The sequence below is a fragment of the Siniperca chuatsi genome, linkage group LG14, assembly GCF_020085105.1.
Source record: "Siniperca chuatsi isolate FFG_IHB_CAS linkage group LG14, ASM2008510v1, whole genome shotgun sequence".
Lineage (NCBI taxonomy): Eukaryota > Metazoa > Chordata > Actinopteri > Centrarchiformes > Sinipercidae > Siniperca > Siniperca chuatsi.
Window position 1 is genome coordinate 20,846,126 of NC_058055.1, and position 24,696 is coordinate 20,870,821.

Sequence of the window (24,696 nt, forward strand, 5' to 3'; positions counted from 1 at the left end):
ATGAGTAATGCACTGTAATGGCCGCAAGCAGCTGAATACAAAGGATGATGGCAATGACATGAATGAATTGCATGCTAACAGGGATTGTCTGTCTATCTGTCGGAAATTTACTGTATCATTCCCTCTTCTGTTGGAGTTGGGCATCCACTCAATACTTTCATTTGCAAATTATGATTTATCAAATTTGGAAAGCTGAGTGGAAATGGCAAAATTCAATCACATGTCCTCAAAACAAAGTTATTAAAGTTAATCGATGTGGAAAATCTTTCCAGCAGTAAATAAATCATGTAATAAATGGAAAAAGAAATGCACATTTTGAGTGATTACTGAGTTTCCATCCAGGCTCATTGCACAGCAGTCTCCAAAACCAGCCAGAAAGGACATTTGTACTGTCACTCCCGCACATAACTCTTCATTAGTTGCTCCTTTTATAATAAAGCCAAATGCATTTCTTTGTTTTTGTCTTTGCATGAAATACAACTGACATTAACATTAACTGACTCTGCAGAAGACAAACAAGTTACTCAAATCTAATCAGCTCTTGAAGGACTCTGTTTTTTTCCATTTTTTTTACTGAATGTGTTTTTTGCCTCTAAAAGCTGAGGGAAATGCACCTCATTTGCATTTTATATTTTGCGTAAAATTTGCTTGACCGTTTGGAAACAGCAACTGCTCGTCTGCCCTCTCCCTGTCTGACTTTCCGCCTGTCTACCTGGTCGTCTCATCTTTTTATAATGTTCCTTTTCCATCTGTCTGCCTGTCATCCAGCACTGAGGCTGGGTGACTCCCAACTGTCTGTCACAAAAAGAGCAGAAAGACGAAGAGGGCGGGTGGTGGATGAGAAGAAGAGCAGGATGGAGATGAGCTGGAGAGAGAGAAAGGGAGGCAGAGAGAGAAACAAGGCTGCACATAAAACTGCAGGAGCTTGTAATAGTGTTTCCTAGACATTAATTAGCCGCAGTCATTCCTGTACAAACACACAGTAATAAAACTGATATACTGAGATCCTCTCCTCCTCCTTTTCTCCTTTCCCCTCTGCTCTCCTCACCTCTAATCTCCTCTTCTCTTTTCCCTTTTCCTCTCTTCTCTACTGTCTTTTTTTGTCTCTCTTTCTTCTCCTCTCCTCCTTCTCCCTTTTCCTCTCTTCTCCTTTCCTCTCTTCTCTTTTCCTCCTTTACGTCTTGTCTCCTTATTTTTTTTCTCCCGTGTCTCGCTTCTATCCTCTCCTCTTTTTCCTCCCTTTTTTTCTCCCCTCCTCCTTTCCTCTCCTCACTTCTCATATCCTCCCGTCTCTTCTTCTCTTTTCTTCTCCCTTTGCCTCTCATCTCTTTGTTTTCTTTCCTCTCCTCTCCCATCCTCCTTCTTCCCACAGTCTTCTTTCCTACTTCTCTCTTATACAGCTTTTTCCTTTCATTCATTTCCTTTCACTCCTCTCCTGTCCTCCCTTTTTGTCTTCTCTCCTCGTCTTCTTTTTCCTCCCTTCTTCCCTCCTCTTCTCCCTTTCCCTCCCCTTTCCTCTACTCCATTTCCGTCCCTTCTTTTCTCCTCTTATCCCTTTTCCTCTCCTTACCTCTTTTACCTTTCTTCTGCTCTTCTCCTCACTGGTTAGGAGTATGAAGGAAAAGTGAGAGAATGTCAGCGGAAGGGGAGAAAGAGACAGATAGAGGGGGAAAAAGAAAAAGATTAAGGAAGAGTGGATCACCCTCAGTCTCTGTCTGTCCTCCTCTCGTATTGCTGCAGGGGATGGCAAGATTCATCATGGCCTTGGCACGCACAAACATTTTTAAATACTCAGTCACGCACACACTTATTCACGCACATAAAAACAGTTAGTTGCACACCCACACCCACACAAATGCACACAGTTGTGGAGAAACACACACAGGCAAAGCTTGAACACACACATGGACATTAACATTGGGTTGTACATAAACAAATACGCACACACAGTTACACGCACACTTGCAGTTGTATACACACACGCGCGGCCCCTTGCTCCATTGCATTATTTATTTGTGCTGGCTTGCAGACAGTGGACGCAGCCAAGCAGCAGAAGCAAGGATTCTGCTTTTTACATATGGCCTTTTTATATACTGCTCTGTGACACACACGCACACACATACACACACACACACACACACACACACACACCAGTCTCATCTTTGTCTTTCCTTGTCTTTCATCTCTCTTTCCACTTACATTAATATCACTCCCTTTTTTCCCTTTCTCTCCCTCTCACTCTCTCTCTTATTCCTCTCATACTTGGTGTTTTTCTTCTGTTTCTCCTTTCTCCTGATCTTGTCCTCCCTCCTCTCTCTTCACTTAGTTGAACATCATTCTCCTCTTCTTCTTCACCCTCTGTCCTCCTACATCACTATCCTCTCTTCTCTCCTCAACAGTCATTTCTTTTCAGCAGTCCAGTCTGAAAGATCAGCTCCTCTGAGAGTCAAGGCAAATAGATGGCATATTATTGCTTCTCTTGCTGCATCTTCCCTGTTAACACACTCTCTTTATATCTCTTTATAATTCAGTCTCTTTTTCTGCTCTCTAGCCTTTCCTACCCAGATTTATCTTCTGGTCACAATGCCGCTTCTTCATGAGACATATTTAATGTTTACATTGCTATTTGTCACATACACTTTTTATTTACAACAATATTGTCAGTTTCAGGAAAGTAGGGGTGGTCAAGATTTCTCTTCATAATTTTTTAGTTTTCTCTCAACTGCTCATTTTATCTCACTCCCTGCTTCCAGCGCTCCCGCTTCTATTTCTCTCTTATTACCATGTTTTTCTTCTCACAAGTCTCTTTGACTTTTTCTGCTTTGTGTCTTTTAGGTAAAAATAAAGAAGGAAAAAAAAATCCACATTAGGGGACTGAGTGAGAGAATGAGGAGGGATGGGAGGAGGTAAAATGGAGAGGTTAATGGAGAGACCGAGGGTTGGAGTGAGGGAGTAGGATGGAAGAGAAAAGCAAATAAAGCAGGGATAAGGAGGCTTAGAAAGTAATGATAAAATGTAGAGTGAAGTCATACGGTTGATTTTGCACTGCCGTGTGTGTGTGTGTGTGTGTGTTGCTTGGGTGTGGGTTTGTGTGTTTACGTGTGTGTGTTCTTGGCTGATGTCCTTGACTTTATGACTGATTATATCATTGCTTCAGGTCCCTGTTAGAGCAGACAGAGAGAGAGAGACTGTGTGTGTGTGTGTGTGTGTGTGTGTGTTTGTGAGAGAGAGAGAGAGAGAGAGAGAGAGAGAGAGAGAGAGAGAGAGAGAGAGAGAGAGAGAGAGAGAGAGAGAGAGAGAGAGAGAGAGAGAGAGAGAGAGAGAGAGAGAGAATGATTGTTGAATTAGGGCTGCACAATATTAGAAAACAAAATGACATTGTGATATCTTTTTTTGCGATATATATATTGCCATATGAAAAAATACAGGACATTTCACAAGATAGATACAGTGTGTTATTCATGTACAGATATACACTTAATCATAATTTCCATCATTTGGTTACTTCAAAAGTCTATCCTCTTCTAACAAAGCAAAACCCCCCTTCTACTTCTGCCACACTTGGTTCAGCCCTCTGCCACCCCTCCAGAAATCAGCTTGTATGCGACTCTGACACCAGCATTGACAAGTGGAGAGAGAACAGGTGGAGGTCTCTGGGAAAAACAACATGTTTCTCAATAAACATTACAAATGGACTTATGTTTCGCAGTTGTGTTATTTACATGTAATTACCATTTCTAACAATGTTCGAATGTATGCTTAATCTGCATGGTAGAAGATAAACAGACAGCGCTCATTTTCAGAGTGTGGTAGGCAACTAGTGGGGCCTGCTTTGGTTGTTTGATAAACTGATCAAGTGCACCTCTTCACCAGAGCACATAGCGAACTGATCGCTGTGCACGCAGAATCTGCGTATCACGGGGCTAGTCTGTGCCCTAATGTAAGAAACGCTAAACACACACAATACACACACAAAACTTCCTACATGTTGCCGGCATATAAATAAATCTGTTTGTTGCTTGAGTTTGAGAGTTATACCATCCTCAGCCGCATGCAAGTTTTCCTTTTGTATCAAGCAGCAATGACGTGTTTGAGTTAATTTGCCTTACTTGACATCGCGCGTCCTGCAATGTGACTATTGCACACGCGCACATCGTGATGCCAATGTTGAAATGATATATGTACAGCCCTAGCTTGAATACACCCACTCCCTCAGGTCTTCAAAACACTGCATCACACACAAGCACACCTTGTTTGTTTTTACAGAATCCTCCAACATGCATACTCTTTTAATAATTATATATTCAATACATATACATGTGTTGTATGTAGTTGCTGTTAACCTGTAAAGGTCTCCAGGTTAATATCAACAATTTGGTTAATGGTTACCATGACCACAACACTTATCAACAGCTTATCAGTCCTTCCCTCGCTTCTTCCTCCTTCCTCTTCCTCCTCATCAGTAGCTGCTTCTCATTTGTCTTAAAATGTCTCCTCATCAGGGAAATGAGGGGACATTTAAGAAAAATAATAAGATGTGAGGACAGGGGAAACCCGTTTGTAATGACATGAGACATCCTTTCCTATCAACTTCATCTAATGCAACGTCACTTACTGATGATGGTGTCACATGTGTATCACCTGTCAGTCGGCTTCAACTGCTCTGTGTTGTTCCCTTGGAGTTTGTATTTGCACTTACAATGTGATGCACTGTGTATTGCAAGCACTTTTTATAACAGAGTGTAAAAAAAATTTGTCTCTGCATCTCGTCCCTTACTGTAATTAGGGCTTCACGATTAATCGAAATAAGAGTCGTGGAAACCCAGCAATGGTGAGGAAGAACAAATACATCTATCCATCCTTAGTTCTGACAAAAATGCTGTACTTGTAAAAAACCAAACCAAAAAAACACGTCTGCTGTGTGGAACCGGATTCAGAGACGATGATGACAGTTAAAAGCACCTACGTCACTTTGCAACCAAAAGTAACACAATTTTACAAAAAGGTCAGGAAAGCTGCAGAGGAAAATCCACAGTCCCCTGACCACTGAAACATCCAGGAGAACAGACAGATGCTACTCAACGGCTTCCCACATCTGTTCTTCATGTTCTTCACCTGTTCTAATGTTACATTAACGTTTAGTGCAGCAGTCGAGGCAGAAATGCAAAAAATGCATCATTTCAAGGCCACAACAGATTTATGGTCAAACTGAACTATGGAATTGTACATGAGCCTGACAGTTTGTTTTTATCAGTAATGACTTCATCATGAGCAGTCTGAGATCACAGACTGTACTGAAGGTCTGACGTGCTGGAGGTTGGAGGTGGAAAAAATGGTTGACAACAGTCTGCCTTCATAACTTAAATTTTGCATTTCATGCAGTTGCATATGAGCGGTCTGTTTAAATTAAAAGCTGCGTCCTTTACCAGTAGCTAATGATGACTGCCTGCATGAAGACAACATGGATTGCAATATCTAATTTTTTGTAAAAAATTGGTCGTGGAATCGTGGAAGAGAAGAGTGCAGTTTTATTTTGACTAGTACCGGAATTGAAATGACACTGATAGACAATTAAAATGTGTTTATTGCTGAAAGACAAAAGGCAGCAATAATGGAAAGTTGTAAAAACTGTCTAAAGACTCCATTCTCCCTGACAACGAGCCAATATGCGGGTTAAAATGAGTTATGAAAAGAAAAATTTTCATGAATGATGAGCCACAAAAACAGCCTGAAAGTTGTTTATGGTTCCTTTTTTAATAAGGCCAACAGTTAACAGGTATCACCTTCCTTCTCCTCGTCCTTTTTCCTCCTTTCCTTGCTTCCTTATCTCTCTCCCATTTCCTCACTTCCTTCCTCTTCACCTCAACCCCACCTTCTAAAGAGGCTCAGAAGTAGAACACCCCAAACCGAGTGGATGTGTATATCTTCACTGTTTTTGACCATTTAACCAAACATTTCTTTCTTCTTCTCTCCTCTACCTGCCTTGTTTTCTTTGCAGGTATTTCGTACCGACTTCATCACGGCCATGAAGCTACCGGATTCGGCCCAGCTCGGCCCGGACGACTTCTACGTGCTCTCAGACCCATGGAGACAAGAGTGGGAGAAGGGAGTACAGGTCCCTGCTAGCCTGGAGGCCATACCAGAGCCTGTGGTCAGGTAGGACACACACACACACACACACACACACACACACACACACACACACACACACACACACACACACACACAAACAGCCAACAACTCATGCAGGAGTTTGATATCAAGTAAAGGAGAACATAAAGTTTAATCTGTTTAACAGTGATTCACTTGCAGTTCAACCTCTGGCTGCAGTGTGCTGTAGCACACATAGACATTATGCCACCATCTAAACAGACTGGCAGAGTTCCCACAGTCACAAAGATCTTGGAAGAGTTATGAGATTTGAACTTTTGTTTGCCCTGACTAATAGTTGTTTTGGAAAATTGCCAAATTGTCAGTGACCTGCCAATGAAATTTTGTGAAATTTTAGTTTCTGGTACAAAGTTGATACAACCTTAAAAGCAGAATTTACTGAAGTAATTTCGAAAAATGTGATGTAGGGGTGGGCGATATGGCCAAAATCTTGTATCACGTTATATGTAATTTTATATTACGTTAACGGTATATATCGCGATACAGTAATTGTTCTGAAAATTAATTTAAGAAATAAAATAACCCTACCGTACTTTGTCACATTTGATTATTTTCTTCTTTAATTTGGAATTTCCATACAAACAAAAACAACTCCTCCTGCTCTGTATTTACAATTTCACTTTCCTCCTCGATGTTTTTTTTGTCACTCTTCTTATGCGGCAGTTGACAAACCAGCTTAGAGGTACATTACCGCCACCAAATGTTGCTCTCACATCACGTGAGAACGTGGTAAGCAGTTCTGCAGCCCAAATCACGTTACCTTGCGAGGAAGCTGGATCAGCCCTGTTTTTCTACATAGCCTACCCCAAATATAACTAAGGGATAGCTCCCGCGGTGGAAACGGTATTGCCAAATCTCTACCGGTGGTCACATTTCTACCGTCGCTCAGTATATACCATCATATCGCCCAACCCTAGTGCTGAGATACCAAAAAGAATAGTTTTTGCTGAGATTATCCAACATTTTTTTTACACAGCTGTCAAACATTCTTGAACATTTTGGAAATTTGGAAAAAACTTTGGCATTGAATTGAAATAAAAAGTGTGGGAACCCTTTACATTATTAAACTGCATGTAATTACACTTATTAGCATTATATATTTGTTAATGGAATACATGCACACACACACCTACGCGCAGAAATCTACCCTCAGCTTTCTACTCTCTAACTCATTCGTACACAAACACACACACAGAAGCAAGCTGGTAGGCAGATGTGTGCATGCACTTCGACCTACTTATATTCACTCTCATACTGTAGATTAGTCTAGGCTTTCTCTCTCTCTTGCCCCAGTAGGTTGTTGTGGCTCTCTAGTACTACTGCAGCTGCCTCACATACTCATGTGGTTTGTTTGGCATTCTAGGAACTAATGAAAATGCTCAGACTGCCTGGTAATGCCTGTTAGACAGACATGTCATACTGGGAGGCCACACACACGCACACATACACACACACAAACATGCATTCTCTTCGGAAGACGGACAAATTATTCAGTCATGTGAGATTTAGTCAAATGTTCTGTATCCATGAGCATTTTTTTTTTTGCCTGCCTTAACAAAGCCAGATGCAGAGGGAGCTCACTCTTGACAAAAAAGACAAGTAAACGAAAAGTAAAAAATTCTTCAACTAAGATTTCATAGCAAAGTAAAATTTTTGTTGCATATGAAACAGCCAAAACGCTGCCGAACATGATACGTTGTATACTGTGGTAAATGTTTTCCACCTCTTTCATACGCGTTAACATGAGTGTTTCTCTTATTTCCACTCTTGACTGGAGTTTAAGGCCTTGGCTCCACTGTTTCATGATTTTGGAGGCATTTTGTCCTTTTTTTTTTTCCTTTTTCTCTAATCAATTCAAGAACTAGAGTGGAAAAGAGTCACTGTGTTGTAAGTAAAAAAACCCCATTCATACGTTCTTTCAGGCAGTCCATTTTAAATAAGATTAAAAAAAATTGCTTAATTGATTTTTTTATGGTCATAACAGCAGAAAAAAGGGCTGGTTGGTGATTATGTCGTAAAAACTAAAAACAGTTTTGCCATGCTTAGTAGCAACTCTAACTGGGCAATTGAAAAAAGAGAGGCCAGTCTGATCCAATTACATAAAATAAACACTTCAAATAAACAAACAAAATGTAAATCAAATCTAGTGTTGCCAAATAAAATGGCATACCTGAGAACCTGAAATGAATATTTGACTAGCAAGTGAAAACGCTTGCATTAGCAGTTTTACTTGAGAAGAGAAATCGAGTTTCCATAATAGAAAAATATAAAATGACAAATTGCAACATGTGCAGTTGAACAAAGACTGAAGAATGAATGAGTTCCTCAGAGTCTTAATGAGGGCAGAAGACAAAGGTCGTAAATAATTGAGATGAAAATACAAAAAAACATCTGGATCATCTTTATGATTCAAAGATTTGAAAGGATATGTGTCACCCTTACTGTTTACATTGTCTAATAGGTTAATATCTCAGTAGATGCACATATGTGACACACACACACACACACACACACACACACACACACACACACACACACAAACAGTATGGAGCAAACAGATTGAAGAGAGCCTGGAGGCAGAGAGATAGATGAGCAGATTGGGAGAGAAAGAGCAATGGCAAAGATAGATAAGGATAGATGGATGAATGGGGGCTTATAAACTATCTTATATCTGATAGAATGATGAAGTGATATACAGTGATGCTGAAATGGAGTGATGATGGATAGATGGGAAGATAGAGGAGAAGAGGGCTGAGTGTAAGTGTGACTGAGCTGATGGTCTCTGTCAGAGTGTTTGACAGCGGTTTGTTCATTGTCGTCTGTCATCATGAAACCACTCCTTTCCTCTCTCTGCCTCTTTCTTTTCCTCTCCTCGTTCTGCCCCTTGAAATGTTTGGGCTGAAATCACCAGCGATGCTTAAGACTTCCTTAGTTTTACCCGTACGAGCCCCTGTGGTGGGGCAGAATTAGTGGTAGGAAACCTTATTCCCACACGGGAAGTAATGTCTTTCCAATACTAGGTAAAAAAAAAGCAAGAAATGAGCTTAAGAAGGAAGTAAAAATCTGTTTTAAGAATAACTATCTTGATTCAGTTTATACATTAATAACCATAAATCAGTGCTTCAAAACTTTAAAAAATGTCAGAAAGCTGCTTAGCTTGAAAACATTTTCTTTATACCGTATACCGATATATCTGCGATAAGCCAATATATTGGTCGGTCTCTAATCTTAAGGTGGTGGTGTATAGTTCTGGGAACTATAAAAACACAGAGACTGAGCTTTTCGTCATTTTCAGGTAACATCACGGGGTGCTGCCATCTCATTGGTTGTGCATTAAAAAGTCACTGGCAAAAAAGGTCAAAGTTGATTGAACTTCTGCAACAGACAGGAGGGTAACAAAAAGGCAATGAGGACATGTCATGCAGAGTAAAAAATACAAAAGTTATCAGTACAAACTTGTAGGGATTACATTTTTTTCCCCCCTCAAAAATTCTCACTTAATATGATGTGCAGCAGTACTCCATTTTTACACATAATTTTTCTTTATTGGAAAGTTGAAGGAGAGAAGGCAATAGGAAATGTGGGTTGGATGGTGGAATGTTAAAGCAAAAGTTTGACATTTTGGGAAATATGCTTTCCGGCAGAAATTTAGATGCGAAGATTGATTCCACTCTCATATCTGTTCAGCTACAGCCAGCAGCCTGTTAGCTTAGCTTAGCACAAAAACTGGAGACAGTGGGAAACAGCTATCCCAGCTAATCCCCATCACCCCCACCACCTCTGAAGCTCACTAATCAATACGTTATATCTAGTTATTTTTCCTTTAAGGTTACATGGTGCATCTTTGACTGCTAGGTGAACAGGATGCTGCTTTCATCTTACATTTTGCTCATATTTAAGAGATTTTGTTAAGCCAAATATAAGAGTAAATTGAGAAGAAAAATTATTGTTTCCCTCTCCTGCCCTCTCCCTCTCTCCATTTATGCCATGTTTCTTTCCTTTTTCTATTAGTTATTTTTGTCCTGATCCAACTCTCTGTTTCCTCTCTCCTGTTTCTTTTTTTAAACGTGTCTATGTCTTCATCTCTACATCTCTCCCTTTCCCTGGCTTCCCTCCTTCCACTCCCACCTTCCCCTCTTACTTTTGCTGTAGTTGAGCCGGAGGCGCAGACACATTTTTCTTTTTCTATTTTTTTTATGAATAATGACATCATCTCCAAAAATTGTTGGAGAGGAAAAGGGCTGCAGGCCCTGTCTGGCTTTAACAACACTCGTCTTCCACATTTGTCTCTCTCTCTTTGGACCATATTTGGCCGCTGCTGCATGATTTTCGGTAAAACTGTTGTGGCAGATGGTGAAGAGGTCATTATGGTTTGATGTTGTTTTTTTTGTGCTTCTCCTTACCACTGCAGGAGAGACGCAGGGAGAGGTGGAAGATGAGGAGTCTTCAGCTCTCCTTCCTCTCTGTCTCCCTGTCCTTCTCTAGTCCTTTACTTTCTATCCCCCTTTCTGTTTCCCTCATTCTCCTCCTCCTCTTTCTCTCTTTCCTCTCCTGTTTCTCTATCTTTTTCTCCACCCTCTGCTTTTCATCTCCTTTTATAAATTCTCTCTTTCCCTACCTGACTTTCCTCTTGTTTGTCCCCCTCTCTGGCTGTCCCTCCTCCCCTCTGTCTATTTTATTTTATCACTCACTTCCCCCCCTTTTTCCCTTCTCTCTTTTTCTCTTTCCCTCTCCCTCTCCATGGTTTTGTCGGGGCCGAGTGGAAGTAATTAGCCGTTGCGTAACACTGGCTATGTGCAGACAGTGAATGGGGCTTTGGCAGCGACTCGACAGCCTCGGTCCCCAGTGACAACGCCGAGCCGGCGAGGGAAATAATTACACATACACATGAGACGATCTGCGCCTTTTCACAAAATAAAAGAAATGAGATAGCGGTTATTTTATTTATTGCTTCATTTTTTCCCCCCTTGGACTGGTGGCCGAGTCAGTGAATGTGAACCCGTTGTTTGTGGCTTGGCGGAACACGTTGGCTTTCTGAATGGCGTGTAAAGCTGTGGCTGTGGGGAGTGTCACATGGAGAGACTCCTTACCAAAGTGGTTTCTGTACTGCTGGACAAAAAGATTGATTGTGCAGATTGTTACCTTCAACTGCTTAACTGCTTGGTTGGCATACAAATGTTTTACAGACTTGTAATATTTAAAGGTATTGATTGATTGATTGACAAACTATAAGAGGGCGCAAAAAGATAGTTTTGCTTTTGCTAGTTTTTGAGTGCATAATAAGACATAAAAGTACCAAACTAAAGTAGAGTACTGGGGTAAATCTACTTTCCACCACTGTGAAAGAGCTGAAATTTCTTTATGTGATGAGATAGTGACTTGGTTGGATTAATTGGAATGGATTACACCAATGGCTACGTTTGTTTTTTGGCTAAACTGCAGGTCCACTGCAGGCCACTTGATTTAAATTCAGGTCTTAGTATAAAAGATCTGAATTATACGTCTTGTGCAGACAAACAATCCTAAAGAGCCATTAACACTAGTGGGACAGATAAAGTTTTCTTTGACATGTGTTGTCACTAGTCAGGATACTCAGGGGAAAACAATCAACAGTTAGTGGTTACATGTAATGCCAGCCAGTGGTGAAGTTAATTTGAGATTGCAGGACAATGGCCCACATCATGTGATCCCCAGTGGTGGAATATCTGTAGGTCAGGTTTCCAGCAGCTCTCTAAACCCTCTAAGGTGATAATGCTAAGAGAGGATGTAGATACTGTTACTTGATAAGGTAACAAGGCCTTTTACCATCAGAAAATATATCTGTTTCTGTTAAATTACTTCTCATGATCAGGCAAACAAGTTTAGTTTGGTTTTATTCTGTCTTTAACAACCTACACATAACACACTTATACATTTGCACTCCAAATATTTACAGAACAACAAGAACAACAAAAAAAAGAAGATTAAGAAGAAGAAAAGTAAAACAAAAGACAAAAATTCAATCCAACAGGTCATGCAGAGTAAACCTAGAAAATTCTCCACAGGATGAAAAACCCTTAATCTATTGATGGTTTATATCCCAGCAATTTGGCCAGATATTCTTGCAGATGGGGCCTGTAGACGTGTTTAGTTTTTTGGTACAAGAACTGCAAGCATACATGCATCAATATAGCAACTCAAACACAACTGAAAGACAGCAGCAGACCTGATCCAAAGTCAATTTCGACTATTAGCCTGCATGTGTTTTGACAATCTGACAGCTGCCAAATACTGAACACATTATAACATTACAGAGATGTCAGTTCAAACTGAGTACTGCTGAAAAAACATTCAGTAATTTGTTGAAATTTTTTTGTACTTTCTGGACTTGGCAGGTTCAGACTGGATACAAATTATAATTGCCCTGGACCTTCCCCAGTAAAACTGATTGAATTGGAATGGGGCTTTAGGGAGGCGAAGTGCATATGTCAAGCTTTGCATTCAGGTACAGAGACGAAGTGCCAGCCAGCATAATTTGAATAGATGCATTCTGTGGAACATCATACAGCATGTAAAATCATTGGTTGTTATTCATTAAGCAGGTAGTTTATGTTTATATATACAAATACAAATGTTCGAACATGCGCTCTTGCTCGAGACACACACACACACACAAACACACACACCCTTTCAATGGGTAAGTCAGACACTGTAGCAGTGGGTCAGAAGGCTAATCGCCTACTAATGACTCAGTGACTGTCTCACACACACACATACACACACACATGCAGATAATGGATTGAAGAGAGCCTGACAGCAGTAAGATGGATAGAGAGATTGAGAGAAGGACAAATAGCTGGATAGTGAAGATGGAGGACAGTCTAAATGTCATGTACTGCAGTATTGAAAAGCGTCAGCTATATTTAAAGCTTAAAAATCATACCTTGACATTTTCAGCTATTGGTGGTTATTTTTCTTCAGCCATGCTCTTGTCAAATTGTGGGTTTAATAAAGGTTTTATGTTCGCCTGTTTGCGTAAAAAAGCTTTTTTGAAATGGTTAACACTTTTCATTGAAATCATGGGACACAGAAAGCCACAGTTGGCTCGTTGGTGTTATTTTCATTATCTGTTTGAAGAAGACTTTCTTTGACTTTTCATAAAGTAACTCAGAACACTGCCATGACCTAAAAATTGTCCTTCCTGATTTTTAAATGTCGTTTTTCAGCTGCTTTACACTACAGTTAGACTCCAGTGGAGTAAAAAAAAAAACAGGTCAAAGTCACAATCTATGTGTGCAAAAACTTTTAAAAGACATAAAGGTGTATTCCTTCATAGTCAGCCACTGGGAAAAAGTCTTTGATGTTCCCTTTCTTCCTTGGAGAAATTATCAAATTCTGTAACTTTTCCTGACTGGAAGAAAGAGTGTTAGGAACAAATAAATAAATGTGACATTTGTTTTTCCTCCTCAGTGTATTTGATGAAAAGAAATAGCCAGCTAAAGGTCATGGCAGAAGCACTGATGCAAGTACATCAATGACAAGCTAAAAACACAAGGAAAACAGCGAGGGAAGGAGGAAAAGAGTGGTGGTTAGATGACTGAACCCTCAGGGATTTTAACTGCCTGGCCCAGCTGCAGCCTCGTTCCACCAGTGTTGAATGTTCCGTTTTATGAGAGCACAAGTTCCTAAGCGTATATTGTATGTACACACATTTCATCTTAGTGTGTCTGTCTGTATGTATCAGTATGTCCACAACAACATCTGGAAATCTGCTGCTCTTTCCAAAACAGATACTCAGATGACTAAGAGCAGCATCATCAGCCTCATCATGTACTGTACAGGGTCAGTGGGTGCACATGGACTAAGGCTTCCACACACACTACTGATGTTTGTTGGTAGTCTATTGTATTGTGGCTCTTGACAAATGTCTGACAGCCGTTAATTAGATGGATGAATGGAGGGCTAACAGTTTGCACATACATGTACTATGTTTTGAACTGTTGCTCTGGGAATTGCTTCCCACATGGATGACATGCAGACTGAATAGATATGTGATGGGACAGATGGATTTGATGAATGGAAGACATTTCAGAGTCTATGAATTAATGATTTACTGTCTGGCAGAAGGAACCATACAACTTGCATCACGCTTACTGTACCTCAGACTTATCTGAAAGAGTTAAACACACATCATCTTTGTCCTGCTGCTGTTTATCAAGTGTGCAGATTTCACAGATTTCAAAAGCCAGTTTAAAACAAATTAATCTCTAGAATCTGAAACAATAAAGGATGATATTTGTTTAGTTTGTCCCACTGTAACTAGAAACTGGAATCTCATGGAGTCAGACCTCCATCTCGTCATGCTCTTTAGTTTTATTTAGTTATTGGTTAATGAATAAGTTATTTATTTTTTTACTTTTGTGGTTGACTTTCTACAGGCCTCAGTCTCGTCATTTATGGAGGTTTTGGTTTCTTGAAATGGGCATTTAATAACCTGTGGCAGTTCTTGTATATTTCTGGTGTATTTCTTAGTATACTAATACACTTTAATACTCTTTACTGTCCTTGAGTATACTTTTAGTATGCTTCATTTTGTATTATTTGCTGTATACCACTAATTCTGTATATGCCAATCTTCCTGGTTGGGCTCATTCACACTACTCCCTATATAATAAACACTCAATAGTTGACTCTATAGTGAGCAGTAAATTGAGATTTCAATGGCATGGCCACTACTTTTTTTTGTTGTTGGGGGGTACAATATTCTGCCACCAGCAGTTGGTTTCAGTTGGGTGTTCTGTTGCTAGTAGCAACCCCTACTGGCACAGTTAACTGACATTGATCCGCAATATCCACCATTTTGTCAGATCTGCATCCAGGCAAATATTAACAGGCATATTTTATCTACTCCCATAATAGCCTTGTTGGAGCATTATCTTTTCTCCAGGTGAAAGAAAACATGTTTGTTTGGTACAGACCCCAACAAATGTCACATCATCATGATTTTAATAGCTTTTTCAAAATGAAAATTATAATGCAAAAATTATCATTCGCACTAACCGTGAATCATATCGCAATCGTAATATCTGCCAAAATAATCGCAATATGATTTTTTTTACCATATCGTGCAGCCCTACTATAAAGTTAATATATAGTAAATATATATATATTATTAGGAGGTGATTAAGGACACAGCATCAGTGTTTTATCAAGTCAAATTGGTCAAGGGGGGAATAAGATCTGGCTGAGTTGCTGACTGCTTTCCTAGATGTTTTACTCAATTGCTGACTGAATGATGGGATACTTAGTGACTTGATGACTTTATAAGTACAAATTGGATTCCTTAATGATGTGAACACAGATGAACCGATATCTTACTAACCAAAGCAATGACTTGGATGACTTACATAAGGGTTACAACAAACACAGGGTTACAACAAAGGCCAAATTCACCCACATTAACTCACCACCACATTTCTTTGAGGGGTTAGTGGGTGTATTCCTTACCACAGGCTGATTTGGTTGCTTTTGGCTGCATGGGCAAGTGAATATGAGAACTATATTTCTTAAAGTATGGGCTAAGGAGCCAAATTGGGCCCTTGCGCCTGTGTCTGGTAGGTCCCAACATGACAACACTAATAACATGTTATAGTGAGAAATAGCTTTTGATCTCTTTGCTGAGGGAAGGGGCTTAATAAACTTCCCACTGAGGCTGGAGGGGAACCATAATTTGCAAATAAAGCAACATAATAATACATTCTCATTTCTGGACGTGTTCCTTGAGTCACTGGGTACATCTTTTACCACAGTTAATGGAGACAACGTTTCTGACTAAACCATGCCTGGTTGATTGAGTCATTGACTGGCGGAGTGACTGACCAGGTTGCTGGCTGACAGGTTTATTGACTGAATGAATGAATGGCTGACCGATCTATCTAGCTATCTATTTGACTGCCCCATTGGTTGAACTGCTTGCCACTTGGCTGACTGGTTGCTTCCCTGGCTGAATTATTTTTTTCTAGACTAAATGAAAAACTATATGGAAGTAAGATCACCTTGTAGTCGTTGCCATTATCCAAGCACACATTTTCTGCCTCTTCACCACTTGACTGGGTCAGTGGGGCTGTCGCTTACCACATTTAAGGCTCACTGCCTGACAGACTGACCGACCACAGTGACCACTTGCCTGGGTGGCTTGCTTGTCGACTGCCTGGCGGAACAGTCATTTCCCTGACTGACTGGATGGATGAGTAAAGGGTCAATGGTTGAATGAAAATAAGAAGAAAATTCTCTGCCCTCTCACTACCACAGTATGTGGCTGGGTCACCGGGAGCTTAATCACATAAAAGACAAGCTGCCTTGTTTACTGACTGATTGCAATGACTGACATCTGGCAGTCTGAGTGAACTTTCTTCTTGTACTAATGGCCATTATCTAACCAAATGGCAGAATGACTGACCACTGAGTGGTCCATCTTTGACCACATTTTTAGGCCAGCTGCTTGACTGTATTGACTGTCTGACCGGCTGGCTTGCTGACTGACTGGCTGACCTGATTGAAATGTCAGAGAAGTCAGAACTGGCAGGCTGACTGAATGACTGGTTGCCTGCCCGGCTGGCAGGCTGACTCTCTGACCACAGTGACTGAGCTTTGGCCAGAACCGAGCCGGTTTTCTGGTTCCAGCGGGTGAGTCAGACTCCAGCTAAACCCATTCACCTCTGGAGGCTTGCGGGCAAATACTGGCTTCAGCCTGGGGACTGGAACCTGGGAAATTTAAACATTTCACCTCCAAACAATAGTTTTTAACCTGCTGAGTTGTGTGTGTTGGAGCTGGCAAAGCAGCCTGCCAAAACCTAAATGTGTTGGCATCTGCCTACTTCACATTCCCCACCCAGAGATTTAGTCCGCAGTTTTTGATGTATTTCACCTTCATTTAACCAGGGTACTGTTATTAAGTGCCATTGACAAAAGTAACTAATTTGGAGGCTTGACCGAAAATGCAATATGTAGTAGATGCCTGTAAAGGGAAAAAGTATGAAGAGGAGAACTGGTCGATGAGTTGATAAATAAATGCAGCTTTTCTTAAATTACATTGGGAGGAAAACGGTTCTGTGTGTGTGTGTGTTTGTGTGTATTAAAGCAATTCCCCAGTTCACAACCCAGCATGTGTGGCGTGTGTGGCTGGTGGTGTTTACTGCAGGCTACTCCCGGGCCCAATGTGGGTTGATTTTGCGTGTGTGTGTGTGTGTATGTCTTTGTTGTTCCCCACATGGATGTCATGTGAGTAAACCCAAGAGCTATGTGTGGGAGTCTGGACTGGTGTGTGTTTAGGCGCCTGCATTTGTGAATGCACAGTTAATGTATGCGTGTTTTGTGTGTATCCGTGTGTGTGATACATGTGAGTTATCCCTCTGGTATTTTCTCATAAACACTGATACATCTCACATGGGAATACCATCCACCTCTTCTTTCGCTCCGCTAACACACTCTCTCTCTTATTTAGACACACAAATACACACATATTCACTCCACTTCACCCCCACTTAACAGACCAGTCAGCATCATCCTCTTCTCTCCTACAGTAGTTTCTCTGTGGTATGGCAGATCAAAGCCCTTTGCCTTCTGCACTGTGGGTTTAGCAACATCTGGACCACGGCATCCGCCTTTTACCAATCTACCATCTGCCAGCCTCACTTGACTGGTGTGTGTGTATGTACGTGTGTATGTGTGTGAAACAGACGGAGAGAGAGTGAGACACAGGAGAAGATAGTAGATAGATAGTGGAGTTCCCCTTCTCTCTTCCATTCATCCCTTGTGTGTTTGTGTGCACGGGCAAACAAGACAAACCCCTATAAACGTAATTTAAGAAAAGCTGCATTCACAAACCCCTATAAACAGGGTTTATAGGGGTTTGTGCATGGGCCCCCTTGTTGTCAATACCAGTTTCTCATATTACTGCCTGTCTTTAACCCCACCTCCTTGTCTCTCTGTACCTCCACCAGCGTCCTTAGCCTGGTTGCCGAGGCGAGGGCATTGACTTTTAACAGTCACAAAAGGGAGGCTGGTGCACCCTTGCTGGCCACTTAAACCCAACCACCTCCAGGAGAGTAAACACTGTTTACTGCTGCTTTGTCTCCCAGCGCCCAGGCCTCACATAAAATCTCCTCCCTGGATTTAGTTGGATGGATGGATAGAAAAAAAAAAGGTAGATAAACTGACAGATGGATAGATGGAGATTGATGGACACACAAGACATTTTCTCCCTCTGTTTTGAGCAGTGAGACAAAAGTGCGTCAGATAGTATGACTTCCTTGCCATTTGTCTAAATGGCAAAGACTTCAGGAGAGAAAGTGAACCGTGCAGAAATCTCTCAGACAAACAGCAATCTGATTTTAATGTTGACAGTGGACATATGGCATAGAGGAAGGTTTGTCAATGTTTTTCTAGTAAATATTGTTCAAATGCAGTCAGGGTTTTCCTGCAGGTGTTTTTTGCTTTAGCCTCAAAGTGAAAGACAAACCTAAACATTTCAGTCATTTACTTAATAAGCAGCTGATCTTTTGATTTGGCACAATGCAGCAAAAAGAGCAGCAGCAGGAGCCAATACCAGAAATTGGTAACTTGTTAAGCAGAAGAATCTGCAGCATATGTCTTTTGAATTTTGGTTTTGGAAAAATGACTCCTCACTTGTGTTAGAATAAAAAGGAACATATGTGATGAAAGTGGCATCTCTGTTGCATGATACAGCAACTTTTCTGACTGCAACTTATTCTTAAAAGATCAACCCACAAATATGACTTTCTTTGTTTTAGTTTGACTGTATTATGATTTTTAAATTAACCAAATGACACAGTTATCTTAACAAATTAATATGGAGGGGAATCTGATGGCCTGTGGTCTCCTAAAGGCAGAAATGCCCCATACCATTGTGGATTCCTTCTCACAGATATTCATACAGTAAGGTTCAAGACATAGTAAAGATGATAACAGTATAGTGTTATTGGGGGGGTTGGGGGGGTGGGGTATAGGATTGCATTTTTATTTTTCATTTTCATGGACTTGTTTCAATCTGCATTAAAAGTTATTCAAAGTTCTGGATTTACTTTGGCCAAACTTGTGTACAAATGTTGCTTCAAATGGTTTCACTAATGCACAAATTAGCATATAACTATCCATCCCTCATGCCAGAAGCTCCCCCAACTACCTATTTTCAAGCAGGAAAACCCCTGAAACCGTGCCTTGATATGATCTAACTGCCTTTCTCTCCTTTTACCCTCATCTAACAGTAGCCAGTAATTTATTTATTTTTTTTTTATTTTGCTTTTGCAGATACAAGCTTCATGAATACCATTCAGAGAGCCTATCACTGATCTGCAGCTACTCAGGAATATATAAGAAGCTGATTTGTGTATGTTTGAAGATGTTAAAGATGACCTTCTGAATGGCCTCTCACTCTCACCTTCTTTTCACTGCAACAAAGATAAACAAAAATGAGGAGGAAACAAAGGGTTGAAAGAGGAAGTAATGGAGAGATTGAGGGAGAGAGTCAGACTGGGAGGGAGATGAACGGGGGATGTAAGAAGAGGCAAAATGGAGGGATAGAGACAGAGAGGATGGAGTGAATTATCCAGAGAATGAGCGATGGAGGGATGTTGATGGGTGTGGAATGGAGGGAATAAGTAAACAAACAGGTAGAAGAAGCGGTTGAGTGGAGCGGTAGATCTGCTGGGAATGACAAAGAGAGGGAAAAAGAGGGATGGACACACAACAGAGCTTTGCCACTGCTTAATCAAATAACAGTAGTACCCTCATTCGTCTCTCCTCTCCCTTGTGTTGCCTATCCGCTGTTTTCTGTGTATGTAGGTTTAATCGAAGCTTTCAGGCACAGAATTAAAGCAAGTGGGAATATACCTCTGAAGAGCAGACTTGAATCAGTGTGCCCTAACGAAATTGAAACAAAACTCATCAAAACGGCCCAGCAGCAGGCGAGGAGGATTTTTAAGGCTCCATCATCAACCAATAAGACACATTGAGCTGATGCATTTTCCACTGCAAAAAGAAACTCCTTAATTTCCTGGAAAAAAGAAAAATTAAGAAGTGGAACCTTATTCTGTCTTGTCTGGATTTGTTGTTGTTCTTTACTTCTTAATGAATGATCATTAAATGATTAGTTTTTTCACGTTTCACATCAATGGCATAAGTTTTACCAGGGCTGGATCAAACATCTGATATTTAAAATATAAGAAAATAGTGAAAAACACTAATCACAATTTCATTAAGCCCAAGGTGACATCTTCAAATGGCTTGTTTTATCCTAGCAAAGGTCCAAAACCCAAAGATATTTAGTTTCCAGACACATAAGACTAGGGCAGACAGAATCGTGGGTGAAAAAATCCAAAACGGAAGTTGTGTTTTTTGGGCGACTTTTTAAAACATAGTGCTGACGAAGAAAGTCAACAGTGCAGACACATACGGGGAGAGAGAAACAGAAAGAGGCAGGCGGGGCAAGCCGGTGTGTGTGTGCAGAGACCAGAGGTGTGTGCGTGGGGTGGGGGATTTCAAATATTATAATATTTTCAATAGACAAATATATTTTTTTGTTGCAGAATAATGCCCTGCAGTGCATACTTTTTCTTGTTACATTTGTTTTTTAAGAGAAAATGTTTGAATAAAATATTGAAATATGAATGACAAGTTTTTGATCTTTATTTTGGGTAAATGAATTGTTATATTAATCAAGTAATAAAAAAAATAATCTTTAGAATAATCGATAAATTAGTCGTTAGATTAATCGACTAATTGAAGAAATAATTGTTAGAATAATTGATACAAAAATAATCGTTTAGAAGCTGGAACTCGGTAATGTTTGCTATTTTTGCTGGAAAAAATTTCTTAAATCGATTATCAGAGTAGTTGCTGATTAATTTTATGTCAATCAGTGTATTGTTACAAGCAAACCTGATATTTAGACTGTAAGCTCTATGTGTTTGGTAGGGTTGAGAAATGTACCAAACCCAGTCAACGATTTGGTTGCACCTGTGGCCTGTTTTTCTCATAGTTTCCAATAAGAAGGCGGTGTTTGGGGCTGTGCATGTTTTTAGCAGGCTCTGTCATCTGGAGGGCTGGTGTTGGTGGTGGGCTGTTTTTGAAGTGCTGGTGGGCTTACTGGAAGTGTGTCAGACAGGAGAGGAATGCAGGAAGAGGTTGGAAGTATGTGTGTGTGTGTGTGTGTGTGTGAGAGAGATGTATGGAGACAGGGCTGGGATAGCCCCTCACTCTTGATGTGTACATATGTGTAGTATGTTTGTTTGGCCATGCCTATATGTGTGCGTGCATTCATGCCCAAGGCTTCATTGCTTCAACTCGTTATTCCACCCCCCTTGTCTCAGTTTCAAAGCCCTCAGGAGTTTCCCACAGTGTCTCTGGTAATAAAGTTGGCACTGGGCTGGGTTTAGTGCCTAGATAGAGCAATGTTGTCAGCATATAAAGAAAAACTTCATGTTGTAAACACAGCTATGAATTTTGTAACCCTTGAATAAATTGAAAACAACTGTCTAGGAAAGTATCTTACAGGTTTCTGTGTTAAAGTAAAAACATGACTAAAACGAGAGTTTTCCCATGACAAAAGCAATTAAATTCAGAAAACATCCAAGGTCATCTTTACTGTCCCTCCAGAGGAAATTAGTTTCCTCGGGAGGGACAGTAAGAAAGGAAGAAAAGGAAGACCGACAATAACAAACACACCACAACAACTGATATCATTCCCATTTAAAACTTGGCATGTAAACATCCTGGGCTCCCCTGGGCCTGTTAAAAAAAAAAAAAAAGGGAAAAAAAGACACAAATAATGAGTGATGTGTTAATATTCATACTACTAAAAAGCCGGGGGCTACAGTAGCTGTCAGCTGTAGCCCCCTGTGGTTCAGATTTGGATCAGCTTCCTTGAAATTTGAAGCATCACAGGAGAAGAATCACAACAGTTGATGGTATCAAAAGAATCAAAGCTTCTACTGATTATTAACAGATCGTTCCTCATCTTTCCTCAGTCTGGTCGGGTTGACGCTTTTTTCTCTCGGGAGCATTGAGTTTTTCCCAGAATCCAAGCCAATTATTGGACTGTTCGGCAAAGCTGTATATTAGAGATGACTTTCCTTTCAGCTGTTACATCCTCTCCCCAAACCCTCACAGCAGGTTGAAAGAGACAAGTATGATACAAACCTGCTAGTCTATAATATTTTATAACACCTTCTTTACACTGATGAAACACAAGGAGTTAAAACTATACAGTCATTAACGCGCCAGTTTAGTTCTGGCTAATACTGGTGAATTGAAAGTACTCATGCTTTGCAAAATCTTCACTTAAGTAGCAATCAAATTAATTTATGTACTATTCTGTAAACAATGGGTGTGCTACTTGGTTTCATAAGGAATTCCTTTCATGCACAGAACTTGCTGACTTTCTAAGTTGTTTTTACAACTGTATTTGTCTAAATATGTGAATTCTACCTATTTCTAAACCTTTCTGACACACCTTGAGCACTTGATAAGGCTAAGGGAATTTATGAATGTATAGTATGACAATAATAAGGTTAAAGAAGTTTGTGAATGTAATTGTGATACCAACCCTCTTTATCTTTACGAGCACTAACTGTGATTAGATTACTGAAATTGGAAGAGCACTGTCTTCCTCTACACTGTTACAGGAAATTGTAACATGATCATAGAAACATTTTAGAAACACATGAAGCAACTCACACTGTTTAGGAATTATTGCAGGAGAGTTTTCAACCTTCATGTCACCAACAAGTTGGCTCTGAGCCTCAAAGTAGAAACCTTGTCATATTTCACAGTTCTGGGGATTCTTCCTGAATCAGAGGTAACTGGGATCAATATATCAATAATAACAACTCTGGCTGTGTTGATTTTCAGACAGCTGTGAAAACTCCATGACAGCTGTCCACAAGTTGTTGTGGAGTGAAGCTGGATTTCCTCTTTCCAGTCACAAATATCTTTTTTATAAAGGAAAGTATCATGCTGAGATTGGTAAAATGTTTAGTGCTCACTCCAACCAACCTCCAAACTTCAGCCATACGCATCCCACATTTACTGCGAGTTTCATCAACCCCCCTCTTATCCTTTAACCGCAGGCCAGGTGTGTGTGTGTGTGTGTGTGTGTGTGTGTGTGTGTGTGTGTGTGTGTGTGCCAGCTGCAGAGAAAAAGATGAGGTACCAAAAGAAAACTGTAACCAGTCAGCCTTTCACACATCTGGCTGCGACTCCACTGTGGTCTCTTTTGTAATTAACAGGGGAAGACGGTTAATGAGAAACTGACATTAAAATAAAATACATTAAATTAAAGGACCAAGAAAAGCCACAATGCTTTTTTTTTTTTTTTTTACAGATTTATTTTGTGACCTATTATTATTATTATTATTATTATTATTAAAGAAAAATTATCAGTAGGACAGCACAGCAGTATTATGAATGTAAGCTATTAAATCTTTTGGACAGTATTATATTAAAAGGTAATTGTAATGTTTTGTCCACCCCCATTTACATGCATGCAGAATATTAGAAACATCACTCAAGATATGCAATCCAATATTAGTCTGACAACACCGATTAACATTTTTTTTCTCATTGATCAAAGAAGTATATCGATATTAAGTTTACTTACAACTTGTACAGCTGCCTCAATCTCATCCACGCTTGTCTCCATTTTTACTGAATGTAGCTAGGTAGCTAGCTAGCTATGTCGGAAGGTGAGGTGCCCAATTCTTAATCCAGCATACTAAGGTCTGATTGGTCTGTTTCTTCAACCGACAGAAACAGCTGTCAATAAGCACAACACCAGACCTACAAGATATGAATGGCTGAGATGTGGGCGGCCAGTCTAGCCAGGCTAATTCACTACAGCAACAATGCTCTAACTAATTAACTAAATAACTAACTACTTAACTAGTAACATAACTAATTAATTACAGTGTAATTCTAACATTTCAGCACCCAAAGAACAAAATCACCACTGAATTCCTGAATTCTTGTGGCATTTGCCTCAAACAATGTAAGGGTCAGTAGAGGCTACCATACATTTTGGCAAGGACCTTGTTTGTTTATGGTAATTAGACTAATCTCTAATCTAAAAATGAATATGCTAAGAATTTACTGATGTTAAAAATGCTACACTTTGCACCTTGAATATATACCAGATCGCAGGGTTGTGCTGTATTTGCTTGAAAAATGTTGATTTAGCAAAAGGAAAAAAATGTGGAGGAAAAAAACCCTTGCGTTGGCAAAAAGACAAATTGCCAGCAGGGTAGCTGGAGGCTCTGCAGTGAAACAGCTCTCAGTATCGGGCTACTGGAGGAGCAGAGGCAGAAAGTTGGCCTATTAACTGTTGTCTCGTGGAGACAGAAGAGCACACATGGAGAGAGGTGCTCTCACTTTACATTTGTGAAATGAAAAGAGAGAGAGAAGGAGGGATGATTCAAACATTCCATCTTTCTTTCAATGTCTTTACTTTTCACCCCATCTGCTTTCACCGGC

General features: G+C 40.2%; 1 protein-coding gene across 4 annotated transcripts in view; it reads left to right on the forward strand.

The window, feature by feature from the left end:
- The window catches only part of jade2 (jade family PHD finger 2), a 196,798-nt gene that overhangs the window by 56,358 nt on the left and 115,744 nt on the right, over nt 1-24,696 (forward strand). For all 4 annotated transcript variants that reach the window (XM_044222722.1, XM_044222723.1, XM_044222721.1 and 1 more), the window contains one exon: nt 5,999-6,156. In XM_044222722.1, the coding sequence (XP_044078657.1) occupies nt 5,999-6,156 (158 nt within the window). The remainder of the gene's footprint in view (nt 1-5,998; nt 6,157-24,696) is intronic.